The sequence below is a fragment of the Hevea brasiliensis genome, chromosome 16 (genome assembly GCF_030052815.1).
Source record: "Hevea brasiliensis isolate MT/VB/25A 57/8 chromosome 16, ASM3005281v1, whole genome shotgun sequence".
NCBI classification, from domain to species: Eukaryota; Viridiplantae; Streptophyta; class Magnoliopsida; order Malpighiales; family Euphorbiaceae; genus Hevea; species Hevea brasiliensis.
Window position 1 is genome coordinate 69,482,201 of NC_079508.1, and position 24,835 is coordinate 69,507,035.

Consider the following 24,835-nt stretch of genomic DNA (forward strand, 5'->3'; position numbering starts at 1 on the left):
CCTTTTACATCATATAAACGCTAAAACCAGGAGCTTCCACTCCCTTCTCACCTCACATCTAACGGTCTAAACCTTTACACGTGGCATCAATCTGATGTTTACATGACTATGGATTGACCCACCAACCCATCAACATCTCCTCTCCAAGACCCCGAGATAGAAAACCTAATTTGGAGAGGATTGGCTAAAGACACGCAGCCTTTAGCTTGGCTAGAGTGATGGCAATCTTATTACTTCTATAAAGACGTAAATAAATAAAAATTCTATGGAGAGTTTCAGAGTTTCAAGATAGGTATATCTTTTGATCCAAAGAATATTTTTATGCCCACAGAAACAAGAGAAGGGCATATTTGTGGAGAATATTATGAATTGGCTCCTTATTTGTTTCACAATTAATCAATGGCCTAATCATGATATTGATGGAAGATAGTGTCTGTGTCATCAGCAACTCTTGCAAATCATCAACCACCTTAATCATGGAAGCAAGAATTTATTTATTTATTTATTTTTTGACTTGTAATAAGCTTTTTTTTAGGCTATCTTAAATTCAAGATTCGCTGTCAAGGGTGCTTTCACTGCAAGCTTATAATGTACACGTATATTGGAAATTTACATATCCTTACAGCAGACATTTGTAAAACCTTGTTTCCCCCTCTCTTTGTTTGAATTTTCAAAAATAAGTTGGGACAAAAAGGGTTAATTTATCTCTCACAGGAATGGTAGCATTCATAAACATTACTGCACGTAAGTACTAATGTCCCTTTCAAACATAATGTTTCAACCAGTAGTGTCAAGAAATTCAAATTTTGTCCATTTTCAAAGATATAGTATAATGACATCACACGCATCCGTGTAATTTTAAATAAATAGAACAATTAGTTAAAATTTTATTCAATCAATGTAAACAAGAATCCTTGAACTAGATTGGAATCTCACCTCCTGTTGTGGAAATGGATAGAAGATGAATTTTCTGGGGACAATATTGCGCACCATTATGTAATTTTTAAACTAAGGGGCATGAAGATTTCATTTTACTACAACATTTTCCAAGTTATGCTAGCTTTGACAAGCTGATTAAACCAGCTTCCCAGGGGATGATTAATACAACACAACTTTAATTACAAAAAAACTTATTTTTTCAGGTTCAGTTCATGATAGTGTTCAAGATGGACATGGTGGCAAGGTCTTTCTGGTTCTCCTCGTGTCCATAAAATGTTGAGATCGCCTCTTTTCTTTCCCAATGTCAGAAAGGTTCCTGCATCAACGTGTGAATTTTTTTGTTTTATCAGGCAAATGTAAATATAAACATCAAGTTGTTTGGCGTTTCTAAATTGTTCCTATCGCTTTATGCAAAAAGAATTACCAAGAGTAAATGGGACAATGTAGAGCAGTGCTGGTTGGCCATGCCCATCCATCAAGTTCAGGGCTACATATGTGATGAGAAGACCTGCAATAAAGTTGAAAATTAAGAAGAGGAAACAAAAAAGTTAGGTTATTTTATCTTCTTAATCTTTTATTTTATTTGTAAACAAAGACTAGTTTGGAATACCATACCCAATCCATATGCAATCATTGCCCACAAAAAGTATCCAGCTCGAAGACTCTTATTTGCCAACCAATCATACCTGCGAGGATGACCAATTCCATTTAGCATACAAATGTTGGTGGATGATAACTTACTGTCTGAAACAGTGTGCCCAATGATAAAGGTGGAATAATAACCATAAAAGGAGAACCATAAGATGCTTAGCAAAATTCAAGCTAGCAACTATAAAGCTCAGCGAGGAAAGATCTCATCAAGAAAAGGATTAAAAAAAAAAAAAAGATGAGGAGAAAACTAGGTGAGGTGCAAAAATCTAGCAACTAAAGAAACTACATCAACTGCAAAACCTAAGTGAGAATGCTATCAGCAATCCAGGTAGAAGGATGTCGCCAAATCCTATGATGCTGTAACCCCCCCAGGGATCAAACATTCGAGGGATCTTCAACAGCATGGGGATACCATCCTCTCCACTTCTATCACCGCGAGCCACCTATTGAAAATAGATACAATCAAGCAGAGTTATTCTTTGGCATTTGAATGGCCCAATGGTGGAAGTCGAAACCAAACTCACAATAGATGGTAAAATTAGTGGGATTACTTACCACAATCATGACACTTTCATGGAACAATTTCTTAGAAACAAACACCCAAAAGATGTCATACACGAACGCACAACTTAGAAGAACTGTACCCACCTGATTTAGAAATAAGTCAGATTCACTAATGGAGCCCCATTTTAACAGAAATATCAATTTAGAAGAAAATCCATTGCATACTAATAAAGGTGCAAAGCATCAAAAATAATGTTAATAGAAAAGGGATTGTAATAACCTGAAATTTTAGAATATAAATTATATATATATATATATATATATATATATATATATATATATATTACTTTGTTATTTTAATATATTTTATAAGATTATTATGAAGTTTCGGATTTAATCTTTTGGATATTTGAATTTAGACTATAGGATTATGTTTTAACACTTTTTTAAATTTTAGTATAATTACTATTATTATTATTATTATTAAAATTATTATATTTAATTAATAAATTAAGTAAGAGTTTATCTTAAATATTAATAATAAATAAATATTATTTTAAGTTTGTATAATAATGATATTTTAATAATATATTACATATATATATATATATATATATATATATAAAAGTTGATTTATGTGACCCATTCATTGCATCTTGCAGCGTGCATCAGTGTAAGAGAATTAAAAAGAAAAAAAAGGAAAATGATTTTCGAACCAGACCATGCAACCACCAACCCCCCCCCCCCCCCTCCTCTTTTTTTTTTTTTTTCTTTTTTCTTTTTTCCCTCTCCCCGTCAACCCCATTTCCCTCCCCATTTTTACTCTGACTAACCACTATTACCACCGGCGAGCCACCCAGACCAGACCCACGGTGACTGGTGAACCTCCAGCAGCCTTGAACGACGGCCAAAGGTGCAGCAGCGGCGTGAAAATGGAGGAGAGAGGGAGAGAAATACGCGCGAGGCAGCAACTTCCAAGCCTCGTTCCGACGCTATCTGATGGTTGTTTCCGACAAGGCGGTGCTCATTCAACTCCTGGCACAGCAAGCTTCAAGACCTGACTAACCTTACCTCCAATGGTGGCCGGAGAGAGAAGATCCGGCGAGGCAAAGTTGAGAAAAAATCAAATGGGTTTCGCCGGTTTCCGGCCACTTTTCCAGCGATCCGACCGTTGGATCAGAAATTCAAGATCACCGATGGACTCAATGCGACAAAATCTGCGAAATGAGACCGGCCCCGCTCCGATCGAACATCGTTTGAAAAAGGCAATTATCGAACGGTCCAGATTGTTTAGTGAGAATTTTGAGCTTTTTTTATTCCCAAAAATTAAAAATAATTTCATGATAATTATTAATAATTTTTAGGCGTAATTTAGGTGAGATCGGATCGAAGATAGCTCATCAGTGCCGGGATCGCATTTTCTGCCAGATTCGACTGTCCCGCGGCCTGTCTCGGAACGTGGCCGATATTATAGTCAATCTTAACATTTTCAGACGTTCTTGACGCGTTCCAAGTGTTAAATTTAGCATAGATAAATCCAAACTCTAAGTTGCTCAATTTTTACCTCATACTGGGTTTAGAATAAAATTCATAAAATATTCGTAGATGATCAGAAAATTATGATTCCTTTTGCAATAGCCTTATAATATTGTTAAGGACCGCGGGACAAGTTTATAGAATTTTTAAAGTTAATTTAGATAGTTTTTTAAATCTATTAATTTTAAAGTCTTATAATTGAATTGTTTGATATTATGATTATTGCCTGGTTTGGAGGGCTTAGGAGGGGCCATATAATGATAATAAGATATGGGTTGAGTTTAGAAGCATTATTTAAACCATTTTGCAGGTTGGGTAGGTCATAGGCATAAGGAAAACTCTGTTAGATTTTCAACATAAATTAGGCTATCTATTGTCCCTTTAGAGTCTTATTTTGAATTAGTACTAATAAATCTATAATATAATTATTTAGGTGATCGAGGTCAGCTATTTTCTTCCACCCAGCAGTCACATTAGCCCCCGATAACAGTGAGTAGATATTGATTTTATTTATAATTTCAATGTTATTATTTGTTGAAGACATGCTCATGCATCACTTATACATATATGTATATAGTTAAATATTAAGCACACATTTTATTGCATTTGTACTTGTTGACATTGCTGCTGTTGTTATTTTATGGCAATCTGGAGCTGTGTGTATGTGAATATGAGTAGGACGGGTAGACGGGGCTGGAGCTTGACTCGCTGGGACCCGATCCTTATTATGGAAAAGTCGGGGTAGGCACGGTTTTGAGTTGATCTCGCTAGCCCCGGCATTTGGATATTAAGAGAAAGTCCAGTTTTGAGTTGATCTCGCTAGCAGAGATTGAAACTAAAAGAGCTAGATAGGGAGATCGGCTCCCCATATATATATGTGTGAGTGCTCCAGATTGTGATTTGACTTGTTTTTCTTGGTTTGTATTAAGATGATGCATTTCATGTCTAAGGATGCATTAGAATTAAATAGTTATATAAATTGTGTATAAAATCAATATCTTACTCTATGAGTTTAAAGCTCACTACTGTTCACCCTATTTTTTCAGGTTAAAAGAGGAGTTCTTTTTCAGAGTAACCTGCTTTCTTTCTCGCAGGTTTAACATCAATTATTTATTTATTTTATTATTTTCTAAATTTGAAACCTAGAACTCTGCATGTGTTAGCACTAGCATGAGCCTTGTTGGAGACTGTTAATTTAAGTTTTTGATATCAATAAATGAAAATTGTTATGATATTTATATAGTTTATAATTGATTGATTCAGGGTTGAGCTGAACTTATCTGGCTTTAGATTTTAACAGTTATCGAGTTGGGTTAACCTAAATAAAAATATAATATAATATAATATTTTATTTTCTTTTATTTGCATGATGAGCCTCGATTTGGGGCCCTAATTATGGATTTGGGATTAGTAAGGCTTACTACGGGCCTCGAGCGTTTATACCAGCCCAGATCCGAGTGCCAATCTGGCCCATGGGTTCGGGTCGTGACAAGGGATTTAAGTATAAATGCATTGCATACTCAAATTGAATGCACACAAAACATTCACAACAAACTAACTGCATTGACATTAATCCATCATTTTTTTTTTATTACCTTGAGGTTAGGTACATGGACAATTTGCAGAACTGTGATTATCAGTGCAATTCCCTGATTGAAGAACAAATAAAAGGAAAAAGATTATTAGTTGAATTGCCTAGCATCTGTCTTACAAGATCACTTCACCCATAAAAGAGATAAAAATGAAAAATTGGAAAAGGCCATATGCCGCCCCATATCTACTAAATTGGCATTGCTAAACATAGAAACCAAGACAATTAAAACATCAAGAAGAAAGCAGGGATTCAATGTAGAAAAGTTCTCTGAACACTGAAGTCCATTATAATTTGTGAAATTTTTTAATCCATCAACAAAGAATTAAGTGAACTTATCACTTGGTAAGTAAGACATTAACTTTTACATTCACTGTAACAATTTAGTTCTGAGAATTATTATTTGTAAGAGAGAGAGAGAGTAAAGGAGCAAAACTCAAATTTTAAAAAGCAGAAGAGAACTCAAAGCTTTCTGCGCAGGTAAAGAAAAAGTAACAATATGATTATCACTGAATTATCTTCAAAGGTCCAGCCCCCTTCTTTCTTTTCAATATAATTTTCATTCTATATATATATACACACCAAAGAGTTTGGTCTTCACATGAAGTCGGAAACATCAAGCTCTCATATTTATCAAGGATAATACTCAGGTTAAAAGCAGTTCATAGCACAAGCTGGCTTATCTGTAACCTATTTGGCATGGAAACAAATAAACAATAAACACCAGAATGCATTAATGTGCTGGAGGAGGACTGATAATCTAATTACTGGAATCTTAGATAAATGTGGCAAAGTTATGTAAAAGCAGGTGAAAAGATGAGGAAATATGTCCTTACTAGTATATCTTGGCCTATCCAGGCAAAGGAGACATTGCGATAGACCGCCCAAACAACAGCAAATGCTATGCAGAATGGTGAAACAGCCAATGTTAGGTATGAAAGAGCTCCAAAGAAGGGTATTTTAATGTATGATTCTCCTGCATGCTTGAACCACCTGTGCAAGTACTGAAACTTTAGTTTCCAACACCAAGGATACCAATTTCCTTGACTAAAAGGCCAGAAAACATACGCATAAAGGCTAGTATCTTCATCAATATCCTATATAAATGTATTATCATCTCGCCTCAATTTTTTAAAACTCCCTTGCCAATGAAAGAGTCCTTCCCCATGAAATGTTTCATAATAGATGTCCATTTTAAAGGGTCAATATATAAGATTTTTTACCAAGTCATCATTTCAAGAGCATACTAAATGAATGGTTAGAAAATGCAGTCATGCTGTAGTGGACATGGGCAGTCATACTGCCAAATCATATGCCAGATCTAGACAAGCCCAATGAGTCTGTTACCCAATCATATTGTTCCTATGACTGCTAACACTGCATTGCAATAGTTCTTTTTAGCACCCAGATCACATTAGCATTTGTAGCATCCATTCATATAGAAACTCACAACTATCATAGGGTCACTGTTGAAAAAAAAAAAAAAGGTTCTGCTATGATGATAATTTTATAAATCTCCCAGGCTGTCCTTTAAAAACTTCAAAATTTCATATATTCTCCTTTTCACCGCTTTATTTCATTGCAATATTTTACACTATGTTTTACAACTCAATCATATCAGATTCAGTTAAAAGCAAATCTTTCTCCTTGTGTATGTACAATATGCTTCTATATTAAGTCAACAGCTCTCTCTATACTGACTACAATCATTTTAGAGCTTATGATGATCAATAACAGGAGAAAAAAAAAAAAAAAACTTGCAATAAGATGACCAATAAAAGACACTATTTTTCATTAAGCAATTGTTGACCCCGTGTAGCTCAAAATGAGCATTGATTTTGATGATAACAAAACTCAAACAAAATCTATCTAACCCAACTTTAAAGTGATGTGTAGATTCCTTCTCTTATTCATAAAGAATTTTTGAAGTTGCATCTAAGGAGGAAGAATACTCAAAGACATCTCAAGACAAATCCAAAATGAGAAAAGAACAAGATTATGAAAGCCAAGACTCAAGGTAAAGGTATGAAAGTCATAGAGTAAGAAATTGAGTCTTAGGTCTTATGTGAAAAGAATAGATGAGAGTTTAGTCGAATGGAGCTCAAAAATGAAACTTTATTTTCTTATTACTTTTCTTCATCATGACCTTGGATACTGCTCTTGGAACTTATTTTTCTTATTAAGGTCTAAATCTTTGTTTTTAATATTACAAGTTGAGACATGCAGCTGTTGACTTAGTTTGCTAATATGTTTGCTAAAACATTAGTTTACTAACTAGTTTACTGCTGTTGCCAAAATTTCATTAGTTTACTAAATGATCAGAGCTGCTCAACTTCGCACAAAAAAATAAAATAACGGCCATTTTGTCTTGAGCAGTGTGTATAACGTTCCAAAAAGGTTTCAAACGGTCTAAAATGATTTAGGACTATAAATACACATTCTTTACTTCATTTTAGACTTGATGAAAGCTTACATTTGAACTCCAAATTTGATTTTTCATTTATTGCTTTCATTCAAGAGCTTTAAAGACTTTGAGCTACCATTGGCAAATCAACTCATCTCTTCTTTATAGTTTGATTTGTATTAAGTAAGAGTGAGTGTTACAACATTGAATTGCATTTAAGAGAGATTGTACAAGCACCTATTGAAGCTTGAGAGAGTAAGTGCTTGAGATAGCACTTGTCAAAGGTTCAAGGTGCCTTGGTAAAAGCTTGGTGTTGAAAAAGTGTAAAGGGCTTTTGGTCTCTTGCCTTTAAAAGAGCAAATAGTGGAGAGAAGACTCAAAGAGGGTTCTTTGAGAGAGTGGATGTAGGCTAGTTAAGCCGAACCACTATAAAAATCATTGTGTTTGATCTCTCTAACCTTAACCTCTTTACTTTTGTGCAATTTAATTTTTATACATGACCTTGAATGTTGATTGAATATATTGAGTTGGTATATTTGAGGATTTATGAGTATGATGAGAAATTAGTTGAAAGTCTTGTGATTCATGTTCTGGTAGCTATAAATATTGATTAAAGTTTGACTTGCAACTTAGAGACACTTTATTGAAATACATATCACTGTCATTATATATTAAGAAGCACCTAGTTGAACAAAGTCACAATTTTTCATTAGGCTACAAGCAAGGGCCGAAAAATTGTTAAAGTCCAATTCACCCCCCTCTTGTACTATTTTGGAACAACAGCAATGTTAAAAGAAAAAGAAAAATTAAAAACTTTGTATAACAATTGTGGTTCAGATTAAAAAGAAATTGAGTCAGTTCTCACTAAAAGCTCAGAATTGTCAAAGCCACATTCACTCTCACAATAGCTTGCAACAATTACCTGATATTAGGAAGCTCAAATACAAAATTACTTATAAAATTAACAAACATAATAATTTCTATATTCATAGCTAAAGGTCACCATAACGATTTGCATGAAAATAACTGCATCCATTAGAAAGCAAGTTAATGAATCCCATTACGAAGGAGTTTGCATTTCTCCCTGGTATATTGCTTTCACTTATAACAATTTAGTGACAAACAGAACATCCAATCAAGCCTACCAGAGCAAAGATACAAGAATAATTGCAAACAGCCCACAAATGGACCTGTGGCCTGTACAGAGATTAAAAAGTAAACCTTAACTGCTAAAGTCATATCAGAAAGAGAGTGTGATAATTTTACCTTGATAATAAAGCAACTAGGCAGGTTTGCAAGCCCTGCAAAACCATGAAACTACAGTGTTAAAATTAACTCTCACAAAAGATAAATACATATTGACAAATTGCCAAATATCCAGTATTCCAGTACATGTATAATTGGCATGATAATTAATGAAAATATAGTGGTAATAATGAAAAATAGGATTTATGTAAATGATTAACCATCTGTGCCTTAATCCATGCATGTGGGACGATTCCAGAGTGGAAAGGAAAAAATCTTACCTCGACCCCACCTATGCAGAAAAGAACCACCAAAAGCTCAACAAACCAGTATGACATTAGTTCGTAAAGCATGACCAAGAAGCACGAAGCGACAGCAACAAACAGGACAGCTGATGTTGCGTTGATGTCCACAATACTACTAAGACCAACGACCTTGTCATTTGGAATTTCATCTACAGCATCCTTTATGAAGAAAACAGACTTGTAAATTAGCTAATATATAACTGTAAAAATTACGCCACAACAGGAAAGAAAGTATATTTTACAAAGATAAGCAAAAGATCACCTTCAATAGCTTGTCATGTTCAATAGCTGCTTCTCTGGCACTCCATGCAGACCAGTAAGATCCACACAATATGGTAACAACTGCCATCAGCCACAAAAATACTTCGGCTATATCAACTAGGGGCCGTTTTGGAGAGTATAACTGCACAGACACTGGCAACAAAGAAATTTTAAGCAGCTTTATGGTAAAAAGGAAGCATGGCAATAACATTATGTTTTAAAGCAGAAATGTTTGAGAGAGGCAGTCACTTAGACTGGAACTTATCAATGGAATGAAAAAATAACATCTATGTCAGCTTTTTTCTACATGCAGACTCAGATTAAAGACGAAATTTACATTTTGTTTCACATTTATACAGAATGTGAAAAATCTTACCGGATGATCTATTCAGTAACATTTTTTCCAAGCTTGCACCAGCATCTTGTGGTAGCATAACAGCAGGTATTTTTATGTCAAGATCAGTTTCATTGGGCTCACAAACCATCTTGTAAAGTTCTGCAGGAGAAGTAACAGGTTTCTTGCAAAATGAGTCACAATGGCAAATATTGACATTTGACAGTAGAATATATATGCTGTCTTTATATTTTAAAGTCAAAGGTAAATTCAAGGTCAGTTGCCTACACAAGGCCATGTTCAACACAGGCTTTTGGAGTCACTGGTGAAGAAGTTTCATTACAAGGAATAAAGAGAACCAAAGGCAGACAGAAAATAGTGCAAATTAAAGACAAAAGAGAAGAATTTGATTTCTAAACATCTGAAGACTTGAATAACACGAAGGAACAGCACTTATCTAGACAACCCCAACTAGTTGAGCCTTATGATTATCCCAATTGAGTTGATGAGGTTAATAATTAAAAGATCAGTTTCCTAAGATAGTACAACAGAAAATATTATCCTTGTTGATTGAAGTTGCCTCTACCGATGTCCACTACTTAAATAGATGCATCAAATAACAACAGTAAATACTCAAATTACCTTTTTGGTTATTTATTATAAGGACAGCAGATGCACCAGCAGCTTCTGCATTATTTGCTTTGGTTGTGAATTTGCACTTGCCTCGATTAACCATAATGATATCCCTATCAAGCTAATAAGTTCAAATATACTGGCTTTAGCAAATACCCAGGGAGTATCCCTGAAGTGAACAAATAATACAACTGTTTAGGACATATAAGTTGTCCAAAAAGTGAGGGAGAAAAAAACACCTTTTTCTTGGGAGGAGTACAACAATCTCGAGGATCTGACAGAGTGAGGAGTGTTTGATTTGCATTTTTCTCTTTTGACACAATTGTAGTACCAAATCTAGCACCCACACCAACAAACTCAGCATCCTCTATTCCATTAACCCAAGTTTGAACTTTTACCTAACAAAAGCACCCCCAATATTAATGGGTAAATTATATCAACATAAGGCGAGTAAATCCAAACAAAGGACAATTTCAATGCAAAATAAGCTTCACCAGAATCTAATCAAAGCAATTTTTTGGCTTGGAAATGAAACATAATTGAAAGCATGCTATGAACTAATAGCATTAAATGCCAATCCAAATTATAGCTCATAAAGCATAAGCTTTAATATTAATTTAAAACCCAAAAGAGAACCAGGATGAGAGAAATTAAGCAGAGTAGGAGCTCAATTATGACCAGAAAAATAAACAATTTTATCATAATTTTTAAATTTTACTTTTGAACTTTCCAAAGCTAAATAAACCAAATGAACAGATCAGTTAATATGCTGCCGACGAATTTTCACAAAATTGAGAAAATTTAGTGAATTGGGAAAGAAAAAGAAGAGGAAACTTAGAACGTCCACTTGTGAGGGATCACATATTCACATTACCAGTTCCAAATTAAACAAAAAAGTTCGAAGAAAAAGAAGAAGACGAAGACACGTAATCAGTTTAAAATAGCAAACTAACACTATTTACAATTTTCAGCAGCGACTAGACCATACAAACATTGACAAAACCAAAATTCACCTAGCCAACAGACAAAATAAGCAAGACCCATTCGAGAAATCGCAAAAGCAAGAACTGGACTGAGGAGAAAAGGCAGCATTCAAAGCTCTACCAGGACGAAGTTGTTCTCGCAGCCAGGCTTTTTGGGAGCTGAATCATCGTCATGCACTATGTCCCCAGCCGTCACAGAAGACGGGTAACACACCAACGAAATCACAGCTGCAACATAGATTACGAAGCAAAGCTTCACCAAATCCATGGGTTCCCCTCTCAAGTAAATTCCCTTGCGCGTTCTCTCTTTGCAACGCAAAACTTAGAGCAGAGTGGGATGCAGACAGAATAAAGTGAGAGAGAGGCTTTTTTTTTTTTTTAATCATTTTCTTACAATTTAATAAATAATCTTTTTAATATTTATTTTTAGACTAAAACAAAAGGAAAACTAATAATCAATGGATTGGATCTGATCTGATCTGACCTGATTGGTGCCTCGAATGAAATGATATGACACAAGCTGCCAATAACAACACAGAAGTAACCTCCAAACGATAACGTTTCTTGTACCATTTTCTATAATGAATTTCTATCTTTGGAAAATTAATATTATCATTACTGTCCGTACAATATCACAGTTGTAAGCCGCAGGAATCTTACATTAATCATCATTTATGTAAAATTAAAAAAATATAAAGCATCTTATCGGGTTAATCCCTAGATTATCATGCACAGTGGTATACACACAGTACAATCATCTAAATTTCACTATATAAATTATTTATTTATTATATTGTGTGTTATTCATGGATTTCATATATAGTTGTAAATTAATTTTAGTTTTAATATATTATGTTAATATAATATTAATATAAATTATGTTTGAAGTTTAAAGATCATAACTTTCTATCTGAAATCAGAGATCAAGCACTCATGGTCTTTTCTTTTTTCTTTTTCTTTTTTTTGAAAAAAAAATGATATTATACTAAAGGAAAATCTTTAGAAGAGACACCATGCCGAAGGATTCTTGTCCAACAAAATGTACTTGAAATTCTTGCACATTGAATCGAATGTAAAGGCTGTGGTGAAGGCTCAACACATGTTAGACATTTATCCATTAATGGTAGATTAGATATTGCTGAGTGGAGAGGAATAAAATAACTGGCAGATTTTCAAACTTACAAAGGAACAGTACCTATGATTCCTTTCGCGTTAAGAAAGTTGTATGAGCACTGAATTATCAAATCCAAAACAAAAAGTCATAAAAATTCCCACTAACTAAATAGCTTCTGTAACATAGCTCAAGCATCAAAGCAGCCTTTTCTAGGGGAAAAAATATGAGATATATATGGTGAATTACATGAAAAGTATTCTCAGGGATTTTAGAAGGGAAAAAAAAAGGGCTTTCTTAAGTATCTTTTGATGTATTATTTATGTTTCTTTTGCAGTGGACATAGCAAGGTGTTACGGAGGCAAACACCTGAAGAAGAAAAGAAAAACAGAAGAACTTTGAAACTTCAGATACCCTATTATGGAAAAAAAAAATAAAAAAGCAACTTGCTAAACTGAGTGATTGAGCATTCCCTCTCTAACCCATGCTATAAGGAACACAGATAATCTCCTTCAATAGCATGGACAAACAGAAACTTCACAGCTATTTACCTTCCTTGATGTCTTGAGGTGAAAATGTTGAGACTTCCCAACCTTGACTCTTTTCAACCATTAAATATTGAACAACCGTGGCAAAAACAATGCATGAGGATCCTGAATTCACCGTTTCTGAACAAGTTTAACAGATGAATCTACTTTTGAAATCGACAGCTGTCTTGATATGTAATTAGTCTGCCCTCAGTTCTATAATTTGAATGGCTACGGAAGTTGGCAATGTAAGGTTCTGGCAAAGAGTACCCTCCCCCGGAAAACCTTATAGCTCCTTCATTCATTGTCAGGCCCAGTGTGTTATTGTTCTCTCGGGGTAGATTTTCCAAGTCAAATTGATTTGGAATGATAAAGCCACCACTTACAGCCTGCAGAGGAACTGTAAATCCATTTCCCACGATTGAAGAAGTGGTATTGCTCTGGTTGAAGAAACTGGTATCTCTAGAATTCATTTGAGCATAGTGTGAGTATCTACTTCTTTCCTCTGGCTGCATGCCTTGAAAGTATCCGAGATGACTAGTTGAACCTATCATTAGATTTGATCTTTCTGAATTAATGCCTGTTTGATTCTGAGCAATTCTCGGTTGCTTATAGCTAAATGAAGAAGTATCAGGCCTATGATTTGCAATATGGGGTTTTGTTAGGACACTTGGTAGTGTTAAGTACATTGATGAAGCTACCTGACTGAAGGAATCAGATGAAAATTTTGGCTCCACATATAATCCTGGCCTTTCTCCTTTGTCCCTCTCAGCTGAAGTAATGGATTCAATAGCTTGGCTGTAATCAATTTGATTGTCAGATACTTGAGAGTGTCTATTAGAACTAGCAGCTTTTTTTCCTTTTGCATTCTTCACTGAAGATCTGCTATTGCAATTTTGAGCTCTTATGGCCAAAACAATGCTCTTCTGCTGTTGCGCTTGCAAATTCTGGTCTGAGGGGCCGGACTTGGATTTGGACTTGTCAGATAAGGCCAATCTATCTTCTCCATTCTCTTCAGTTGGTGTCACAAGTACAATTGCTTGACTATAGTCAACTTTATCTTCAAGTGATGGAATGTAATTATTAGAATCAGCTGATTTCTTGCTGTTACCAAACTTCTTTAAAGAATCACCATTGGAATTTCGAGCTCCAGGTCGAGATCTGATTCTTTTTTGAGGCTCCAGTTGAATTTTTTCCTTAGGGTGCTTTTGAGGCAGCACTTCAGCGTTCTCCTCCAAATTGGTCAGGTGCTGCATATGCATATTCTCCTCAAACTTGCCTTGGTCCTTCCCTTGGACATACTCAAAGTTGTTTGGTTGTTGGAGTTGGATGTTCTTTCCTAAAAAGTTTGGGTACTGAACTCTTGCATTGTCCTCAGGATTGTTCAGAGGCTGCAATTGAACTGTGTCTCCCCTAAAGCTGCCTTCTTTCCATTCTGACTCAGAAGCTTTCTCCTCTGCCACCAATTTCTGCATTTCTTCCCTCATCCACAATAACAAATTCTTTCTGGTAACTTTAAGTTCTCCCAACAAAGAGTTCATGTAGTTTTTGAGATCATCCAAAGCAGCACACTCGTTGGCAGTAGTTTTACCTTTCTTCTGAGGGACTTCTTTTCGACTCCGAGATCCCCTCTTCTTTTCGTTATGAGCTAAATTATCCTTTTTAACTCTTCCTCTCTTCCCCTTTTCAGCTTTCCCAAGTTCAAATTGGCCCGAAATGCAAGGATCATTGTTGTTGCCCTTCTGCTGAAATCTGCTAGCCTCACAAGTTTCATCATTATTAACAACAACCGAGCTGGAGATCAGTTTGCGCTTGTTGCGAGCTGGCGCACCACCTAAATTTGATTTAGAATCATCAGTTGAAGAATCAAAGTCACTGTCTCCCCTCCTAAACTCCCAACGCTGCTGGAATTTCAGTTCCTCTCTCATTTTAGAGTTGGCGGACATAAAAAATACAAGAAATGACCAACTTCCCCTGAAGATCAATGCATAGATATTAGTCCACTTATCATTAACATTTCAATGATAAAGCCGTTGGGCAAAAAGTACAGCTGCGCATTAAGCTTGGGAATTCAGCACATTTCAAGAATAAATCAGCGGTTTCAGCAGGACTCCTAATTACAAATGAATTCCTGTTACACAGGAGGGTCTGAAACATGGCATGTTTACCCGTCATTTTTATTTCATTTTTCATAACAAAGAGTAGTCTAGTTCAATTTAAATACACAACAGAATCAGCTTTGGATTAGTAAGTCCTAAATGAATTGGCTTATTGGATTTTCCAACTTCAGAAATTTTGAAACTTGTTTTGCAATTCAGAACTACAACGACTTCTAATAAATTCAATCCAACAAACTACTGTCCTGCCCCAATATATATAGCAGCAGAAACCCACAAGAAATACAAAAGCAAGGGCACAATCTAGTTTCTACAAGAAAATTCAGAACCACATTTTTGTAACAGGCCCACACAGTGAATAATCAAGCACCATTATCCTGAACCTCCAAAGCTTTTTAATGAGATGAAAAAACCAAACAAGGGGCTGGCTTTCATAACAAACTACTTCTTTTTGGATACCAAAAAGTCACAGAACAAGGGAACTTCAACAATGGTTCAAAATAAAAGCAAAACCTCAGCACCAGATAAATTGGGAACAGCTGCTAAGTAGTCATAAATATCTAGCAAGGTAATCTCATAAAGCCAGAAGGCATAATCATAAGGGCTCACAGAAGGGGCATCGTACTGTCCAAAATCCTAGTATGTACTGCGCATAAATTCCACAAACAAGAACTAGGTTCAAAGTCATCAACTTTTTTTCCCGATATTATATCAAAAAGAAAAAAAGAAAAAGAACTCAGAAAGGTGATCATCTAACTATATCAAGAAAAGTATATCCCAAACAACACCTTTCAAGCACCATTTTAGACCTAAAACTCACCAGGCTTCAGTGGATGAAGAAACTCTTGTTCAAGTCAAGAGGCCGGCATTTCATTTCCCCATCAAACACCAACACCCAAAATGCATCACTTCACGTACAGGAGCTGTTTTCTCTCAGGCATTTATGTCTCCACGTTCTCTCTCTAAAAGGCAAGAAAATATACGTTCTTGGCTGTCTATATAATGAGAATATGTGCAGATAGTGTGTGTGTGTGTATGTATGTGTTTTTTTTTTTTTGCTGTTTATGGAAATGAGTCAGTCAGTTGGCTGGACAGCGGCAGAGAGAGTTATGGGTCCTTTTGTTAATATTAGCTGGTCTGATAGTGGATAAACGCAAGGCTTAATTAGAGCTTTTAATTTTTCACCAAAGAATGTTTTGTAGAGGATTTTCAAGATTTTAGTCTCTGAAACCGACAAAAATAAATGGTTGATTCTCATATTTTTCCTCCAAACTCCTGCTTTTCTTGGTGGAAAAAAGATTGATCAAATGGATTATCGTTTGGAGTCTTTTGCTTGCATATAGCCTTGCTCCTTACTGTCTCTTTGACAAGTTACAGCTGTAACGATTAATGGATTCTGTAAATGAGTTGATAATTGGAAAAACCTAACATTTTCTGAAAAATTATTTATTTTTTATATATAGTCATAAGGGCCGAGTTAAGAAATGTTCTTTGGATGGTAACCATGGAATGTTGCTTCTCTTTTTGCTCGTTTTCAATTTTTACACAGAAAAGAAACGTGTTGGTTTGGAAATAAAATAATAATAATAAAAGTCTAGCAATCCAACTCAGGATAGAGAATCGCCAAATGCATTTGCAGGAAGCATTAACTTTACCCATAATTCTGAGAAGCTGTGAGAAATGAAGGTATTAAGGGTATAACTCGTTCACTGCAGACAAAAAGAATTTAACTTGAATATGTATGGTAGGTGATAAGAGCTACATATGGAAAAAAATCATTATCAGTTGTCTGTATAATGAAAAAAGCAGTGTTTTCCATTTTAAGAAAACTTCTTACTTCAGATTCTAGTAGAATTTGCTGAAATTTACATCCCCCATTAAGAATCTTGCCGAGCAAGTAAATAATTATTCATAGGACAGGCTGGTAAATCATGACTAATTAATAACGTTTCTTGATCCTACCTACATAGCAAGTATTCAATAATCTTGTTCTTAAATACAGTATCAACGAAGATAGTGATGATGGTACAAGAGAAAACCCACCAAAACAGATGGTAACCAACACTAACCTCTGGGTTTTCTGGATCATTAACCATAACCCAAAAACTATTATCAGAATTAGAATCTGATACAGCATCAACATTTTATCATGTTGACTAGTGCAAAATCAATTATCTTTATGAAGGGCACAAAAAGGGAAAAATATTGAAAACCAATCTTCTAGGTAAAATATTTTTTTAAAATTATTATTATTGTTCACTTTTTTAATATAAATTACTGCTTGGGAAATATTGTAAACACAGCCAACTTTCATCAATTTTATTTTTCTAACAGCTGATGTGTGTTTTAGTTCATCAATTTTAATTATGTGTTGCTTCAGAAGACCTATGTCTTACTCCAATAGAGTCTTGTAGATTCGTTTTGAGTTGCAAATCCTTGCATTATGTAAGCTAGCTGTTATATTTTGGTTATGCAACTAGCTGTTACAATTTCTTAAGCTCTGTAGTATTATCGAACTTCTCAATACAGTCAAACTTCACCAATACAGTGTAGCTATTTTTTGCTATGTCACTATGGGTTATGTTTTCATGGCAATGAATGACGGATTTAATCTGTTGTACGGGTTTTTTGAAACTGCCTTGTTAGTATAATGAGGTAGGAGTCTCCAAAAGATCAAAACAAATGCAAAAAATTGATTTAAACAGCATATTTTGCTCTCAGCTGCTGCTTTCTTTCAACACAACTGTTAATCAGGTCATGAAAACTGATGACCCGGTGCATCATTGTGGACGGACAATTACTGCTTACCCGAACAATAAAAAAATATTAAGGACACTCATTTTCTTTTGGTCTTATTCAGTCACATACAAGCCTACAACAATATGAGAATACAGATCACAAACACTGCACCACATTGATGTCTTCATTAAATACTATATACAACTTAATTTGCCTGACAGAATGGAGCACTGAATAGCTTTACATTGGCAGTGCTTATAATCAGCTTTACACATCCATCCAGTTTGGCAAAACATCCATGCTTACAAAATTGGACAGTTTGCTTTAGAGGATCATGCTTTTTGATATTCCTTCACAGACTCTGCAGGAACAAAGATGAGATTCGTTCACAGACTCTGCAGGAACAAAGATTGTAATTAAAAAAAAAGGTTTTAGAATTTCAAACTCATTTAAAGGACTGAGGAGATCTTACCATCAACCTATTTGAAAAACTCTTCATCAATTTCCTTCAAGTACGTGTACATCAATGTCATCATCAGAGACACAAATCCCTCAGAGACTCTTCTTTTGACACTAACTAAACCGATTTTGTTATCACACTAGGAGCAGAATTCACAACTGTTTAGTGGCATTGAGTAGCCTCTGAACATCTTATACTATACCGCTGACCCCATAACTATATCAATGGCTTTCTGGTAACCTGCAGTAACACAGACAAGTAAAGAAGAAAATCTGAATCACAATGGAATGAACTTTTTCTAAAACATTGTTTTGCAATTTAGGCAAGCACCACAATCAAAGGAATATAAAATTTTCAGTCAGAACCATGTTCCCAAATCAAAGTCCCCACCAAATCATCAGTGAAAGCAGACATGTTGGATCCATATATCTCAATTTATGTGCATACTAAAATGCTGCCTTAATTTCCCAATGAATCCAGACATTGGCCTATCATACACAAATTACTTTTGCAAGGCATGATTTAACAAATTGATCCAGGAGAAGATCCAATCAATCAAGACCTATGCAGTTTGATCTGTAATTCAAAGAACAGTGAATTAATTTACCGCCACGGAAATTCACTGGTGTCTATCCCAGCTTGATGAAGCTCATCAACATACTGCAAAGCTTCCCTGCACTCCTCACGGTCATCAAAGAAATCATTTTTGTCACCTTCAATTTGATATGTCTCATGGCCTTTACCAGCAATCACCTGTGATGTTGAGAATAATTTCAAAAAGGAAAATCCTTAAAAAGAAGTGAGACAGTAAGCAAGCACGGTGACATCCAAGGCATTCATTAATAACGTAAAATGCCATTTAGACCAACAATTTTGAAACGCCCCATTTATCTGGTGCATCATTCTATTCATACTAATCCATATTCACCCATGAATTTTTAGCATGAAGAGCTACGTGGTGACCAATACTCCAATAGTAATGTGACATATTAGGTGGGATAAATAGGCATAAAAAACATAGTAAAACAGTGAAGGGAAAAGAGGGTATGTGTTAGAACAAACAAGTGTATCTATTAGGTACATACAAGTGTTGAAAGATATGTATAAAGGAGCAACTACTATTGTGCGCACAGTGGGAGGGGATACAAGAGATTTTCCGATCTCAATTGGATTACACCAAGGATCAGCTATAAGCCCTTACCTTTTTACATTAGTTTTAGATAAATTGACGAAACATATACAAGAGAATATTCCTTGGTGCATGATGTTTGCGGATGATATAGTTCTGATAGATGAGACACGAGAAGGAGTCAATAGAAAGCTAGAACTTTGGAGAAGTACTCTAGAGTCAAAGGATTTTAAGTTAAGTAGAACGAAGACAAAATACATGCATCAGTGAAGGCCAAATTGCTGATAGGGAATTAATTAGTTTGAATGGAGTGGTACTGTCCCAAAGTAATCACTTTAAATATCTAGGCTCAATCCTTCAAGTAGATGGAGGATGTGAGGAGGATGTTAGTCATAGGATTAAAGCCGGATGGTTGAAGTGGAGGCGTGCCACTGGAGTTTTATGTGATCGTAAGATCACCAATAAGTTGAAAGGAAAATTTTACCGTACAGCCATACGACCGGCTATGTTATATGATAGTGAGTGTTGGGCACTGAAAGAGTCGTATGCGTCTAAGATAAGAGTTGCAGAGATGAGAATGTTAAGGTGGATGAGTGGCTATACTAGACTAGATAAAATCCGTAACGAGAGTATTAGAGAAAAGGTAGGAGTGGTGCCAATTGAAGATAAGTTGAGAGAAGGGAAATTGAGGTGGTTTGGTCATGTGAATCATAGACATACAGAGGCTCCAGTTAGACAAGTAGAGCACATTAGGTTAGAGGATAGAAAGAAAAAAAGGGGTAGACCTAAATTGACTTGGAGGAGAGTAGTACAACATGACCTAGAAGCATTACACATTTCTAAGGATTTAACCCAAAATCGTTTAGAGTAGAGAAAGCGAATCCATATAGCCGACCCCAAATTTTTGAAATAAAGGCTTAGTTAAGTTGAGTTGAGTATCACTGCTTCAGGTGAGGTAAAGAGATGATAAGGAGTGACTAGTTCACCATGTAACAACTCTGGAGTACAGTAACATTGAGTTTTCATAGAAATATTAATCATTTGTGCATATCTCCTAACAAAAGAGCAGCAAAATGGCCATAAATACTTACAACCATATCGCCTTCTTCTCCCATGGCAACAGCACAACGTACAGCCACTCGTCTAATATCATGTAGAAAAAGACGATGACCACTAGGAAGAGGTGGATAGTAATCATTCTCCCCATATTTCAAATAATCCTGCATTGTCCATCCCACACCAGCCAGCAAGTCATCCAAGATGTCCACTGATCAAGATGAAAAAAAATTAGTAATAAGCTTTGCAAAATGATACTTTAGTTATGCAATATGGTCCAATACACATACATGGATCTTCATTCTTTGGATTGTCAGATGTTAGCATTGTCACCTCACTTTTATCTGTTGCGATTTTTGTCATCATTGGTCTCTTAGCTCTGTCGCCCTCACCAACACAACCAATAACTTTATAGAATGCATGAAGTTGGTTAGAAGAACAAATAACTGGATTTACTTGAGGAACTTACTGGTTGCACAACAATTAACACTGGTAAACTTGTAAAGATGAATGGGTAATTTTCTCTACAAACAACTAAAACATAACTCCATCTTGTCAAGTCAAGGACAGAGTAAACAATACAGTGACGTTAACATCAAGAATTATTTAAGTAACAGAACTAATACAGATGATCAAATCTTTTGAAATTTCAGGATTGATGATCTCAAAATTTCAACTAATAATCATTTTACTTATGACAGTTGTCCTTAGGAGGAATTTCAAAATTTTGTGCACAGTATCTACTAAAGAGAAATAATGATGTAGACAAAAACTTGTGTACTACAGGACTGCAACAGCGAATACTGACTATTGCAACAAAACTCCACATCTTTCTATCTAATCCTAATGAAATTTGTGTCATATATGACATTGAACCAAGTAGCCATTACTTTCTGCAGTAATAGTCCAAGTTTATAGAAGGGAAAGAAAAAACTTATAGATCCCGTTTAAACAAAAAACTGCATTATCATGGACTTAGAGGATGTTTAGCATTTTATGCAAAGAAAATGCTGTAAGTTAGTGGGAAGCATTAGAAGCATACCAGTAATAATCCTCTTAGGCCCAAGCTCTCTTACTGAATCAAGTAGTCTAGATAAGGCATCAGGAGTTTGAGCATAGTCCACTATTACCCCAAATGCCTGCTCCTCATCTATTAACTCACACCTACCGGGTACTGCATCAATCTCTTCAATACCTCTGACAATGTCCTCCAATGGTGCCCCAACTGCAATCCCAACAGCAACAGCAGCCAGAATATTATAGATATTATGCCTCCCAAGCAATCCAGATGAAATCTCTAATATACCATGGGGTGTATTAACCAAAACCTGTGTCTCAAACAAGGAGAGTTCAAACTTTAAAGGATGAACATCTGCACTTTTATTCTCTATAGCAAAAGTTACAACAGGCACATCTGGATTGCCTTTTGCAATAAAAAAAGAAGCGTTGGGGTCATCAATGTTAACAATTTTCCTATGCCTTTCTGGATCCACCATCCTAGCAAACAACTTAGCCTTGGCATCCTTGTACTCCTCCTCAGTCCCATGAAAATCTAAGTGATCCCTCGTTAAATTGGTAAAGACTGCAATATCAAAATCAACCTCATCATACCTCCCTAAAGCCAGTCCATGAGAAGATGTCTCCATCACAACAGCTTCAGTCCCATTATATAGCATCTTAGCTATCAAATTCTGAACCAAAACGGCATCTGGGGTAGTGCTAGGTGATTCCAACTTATTATCCCCATGTATGTAATATGCAACAGTACTCAACATCCCAGTCCTCAATCCCATTGCCCCATACATCCCTTTAATCAAATAAGCTGTTGTGGTTTTTCCATTTGTCCCAGTTATCCCAACCACAGCCATGTTCTTTGAAGGATACTTATAAAAAGCCGCAGCCAATGCAGGCAAAACAGCATTAGTATCTTCCACGATCACTAAAGCCTTACACCCTAAAGTCTCCTCCATATCAATCTCCTTACTAGCCACAACCGCAACAGCTCCTCTCTTATCAGCCTCAGTCAAATACAAATGTCCATCTGTTCTCCTCCCCACACAACACACAAACAAATCACCAGCACTCACCATTCTCGAGTCATGATGTATCCCAGTAATCTCTACCTCTAAATTCCCAGCAACCGACACTGGCACCACTTTACTCTCGTCCAAAAGCTCAGCCAAACTCATTCTAAATTTCGGTTCTACAATAGTGGCCTTACCTTTCCCGTAACTATCAAAATCCAAATCAAAAGACGGATCCAAAGATAACCCACGATCGTCCCTTTTGCCCTTTTCCCTGATACTCTCATCAAAACCACTCGCATCATCCTCATCAGACTCAGTATCTACCACCCTAAGCCCCTGTAACTCATTAATCTCATCTAAATCGACTACTTCTTCAGGCTCTAATTCCTCGATTCCCTCAACAAGATTTCCATTTTCTTTATTGGTTCTTGGTTTTATAAGTCCTTGCTTAATAAACTCTTCCCTCTTCAACGCAATGGCCTTATCTATCTCACCAAACAAATCATCCCCAGAGTTCTCGTCACTTGCATAATTAGAACTTACAGAAGGGTCCTCGGTGTCGGCAATGGCGTTGAGATACGTTGACTGATTATTTTTGAAGTCCTCTTCTTGAATTTTCCGGGCACGAGCAGACTGGATGTGGATTTGATCGAACTTTGATACTCCATGAGCAGAGTCTTCCGGGGCTTCTGGCGGGTCGTCTTCGGACGGTGTAGGGTAAAATTTACCGTCTGGGCCGATGGCGAGGAGCGGAGGTGGGTGACGGAGAGAGGGAAATCGGAATTTCAAAAGGGAAGGGATGGGTTTAAGAGTGAAAGATTTTAAAGAAAGAAAGCTGGGGTGAGAAGAAAGAGAGTGCAATTGCGAAGTGAAAGTGAAAGCCATGAAAAGTAGAAAGAGAAGTTGCAGAGAATGGAGATGAGGGTTTTGGAGGGGAAAGGGGATAAGGGGGCTTCTGCACTGGACATGAAACGGCGCGTTTGAATTTTAATGAATTCTTACGTTGGCGGATAAATTCTGGTTTATAAATTGCAATAATTTAAACACCCAATGAAACGACAACGTTTTTGTTGCCCCTAGATCTCTCTCTGAGATCTAGCAATTTCTCATAAACTTCTGAAATTTTAATTATTTATTATATGTTACAAACATTTTTTTAATAATTTTAAGGGTGTAAAATTATATTGTACTATTTATTTATATGATTTGATTACCTTATAAATTATTTTTTGTGAAATAAATCAAACTAAGTAAAATTCTCTAAGGAGTCAGCTGCTCTATCATTGTTTCATTAGCGTCAGTATTAACATAACAACATCATTAATATTTGCATTTACAGTGATTTATGAGGGCTACGAGAGGGACATTGATAAAGAGAAAAGATTCAAAATCAGCCTCTTATATCCTCGCATACATAAACGCCACCAAAAGATTGTAAGGAAAAGCTGTTAGGGCTTGTGGTGGTCCTTAGTATTTCGTTCCCCTGGTCCTGTCCGACCGAAGGATCCCAATGCCAACCGCCCAAGATGTGGTGGACACATTCGATTCTCATTCCCAGATGGTAAAAAGCCATTAGAGTCATGAAGGATAATTGGAATTCAAATTTTAAATTTTATAATTTTAAATATAATTATAATAAATATATATAAATAATTTTGAAATTTTATAAATTATTATTGTTTTTATGCAGATTTTGCTTGGTGGGGATGATATTTACGGGTGCAATTTGAGAGTAGGTGTGGGTCATAGAAATTGACCAATACTATTGGCTGAATCATGGGTGCAATTTGAGGGGGGAAATTTCAGAGTAGGTGTGGGTCATAGAAATTGGCCAATACTAATGACTGAATGATGCGTACATCTACCACATGCAATAATTTATGGTATTCCAAGTAAGGGATGGTCGATTAAAAAAAAAAAAATTTTAATGAGTGTTTAATATGAGTGATTAATAGATTGATTTAATATAAATAAATTAATTTTTGATTCATTAAATTGAAAATATTTATAAAATATAAAAAAAATTATAAATTAATAAATAAATTATTATTTTTTATTTTTATTATATATTATAATTATATTATCCTACACTTTTATCACTTTATTTATTTTTATTAATTTAATTGTTAATTAATTTATCCTAAATTTATTTTATTTTAAATTTTAAGGGATAGCCCATTTGAAGGGTAGTGTAGGGGTGAATTGGGCTGTCACAATCACAGTCAAAATTTCAAAATAAAAAGAATTGATAGGTCCATAATAAGGACGGCAATCCAAATTCAC

At 35.5% G+C, this 24,835-nt stretch overlaps 2 protein-coding genes and 1 non-coding gene across 5 annotated transcripts; all 3 read right to left on the minus strand.

Moving 5' to 3' along the window:
* Positions 1 to 966: 966 nt before the first annotated feature.
* LOC110656099 (signal peptide peptidase-like 2) lies at positions 967 to 11,781 on the minus strand. Its single transcript, XM_021812672.2, has 14 exons — positions 11,508 to 11,781; positions 10,643 to 10,801; positions 10,413 to 10,524; positions 9,813 to 9,932; positions 9,438 to 9,589; positions 9,152 to 9,334; positions 8,892 to 8,926; positions 6,058 to 6,214; positions 5,226 to 5,279; positions 2,146 to 2,238; positions 1,891 to 2,033; positions 1,555 to 1,625; positions 1,364 to 1,447; positions 967 to 1,255 (listed from the first exon to the last, which is right to left on the minus strand). Exons 1-14 carry the CDS (start codon positions 11,652 to 11,654, stop codon positions 1,131 to 1,133), a joined length of 1,635 nt encoding a protein of 544 aa, XP_021668364.2. The 5' UTR covers positions 11,655 to 11,781; the 3' UTR covers positions 967 to 1,130.
* Positions 11,782 to 17,957: 6,176 nt separating this feature from the next.
* Positions 17,958 to 23,547, minus strand: LOC110656101 (UDP-N-acetylmuramoyl-L-alanyl-D-glutamate--2,6-diaminopimelate ligase MurE homolog, chloroplastic). Of its 3 annotated transcripts, none has more exons than XM_021812677.2 (6): positions 21,568 to 23,547; positions 20,816 to 20,932; positions 20,561 to 20,736; positions 18,948 to 19,093; positions 18,353 to 18,580; positions 17,958 to 18,241 (listed from the first exon to the last, which is right to left on the minus strand). In XM_021812677.2, the coding sequence occupies exons 1-5, from the start codon at positions 23,435 to 23,437 to the stop codon at positions 18,562 to 18,564; spliced, it is 2,328 nt and encodes a 775-aa protein (XP_021668369.2). In that variant the 5' UTR covers positions 23,438 to 23,547; the 3' UTR covers positions 17,958 to 18,241; positions 18,353 to 18,561. The 3 variants fall into 3 exon arrangements, with proteins under 3 accessions (XP_021668369.2, XP_021668367.2, XP_021668370.2); XM_021812675.2 differs by having other exon boundaries at positions 17,958 to 18,275; XM_021812678.2 differs by lacking the exon at positions 20,816 to 20,932 and having other exon boundaries at positions 17,958 to 18,275.
* Positions 18,690 to 18,806, minus strand: LOC131175215 (small nucleolar RNA snoR100). The gene has a single exon (XR_009145378.1). It is a non-coding gene; the product is annotated as a small nucleolar RNA snoR100 (small nucleolar RNA).
* Positions 23,548 to 24,835: the final 1,288 nt, after the last annotated feature.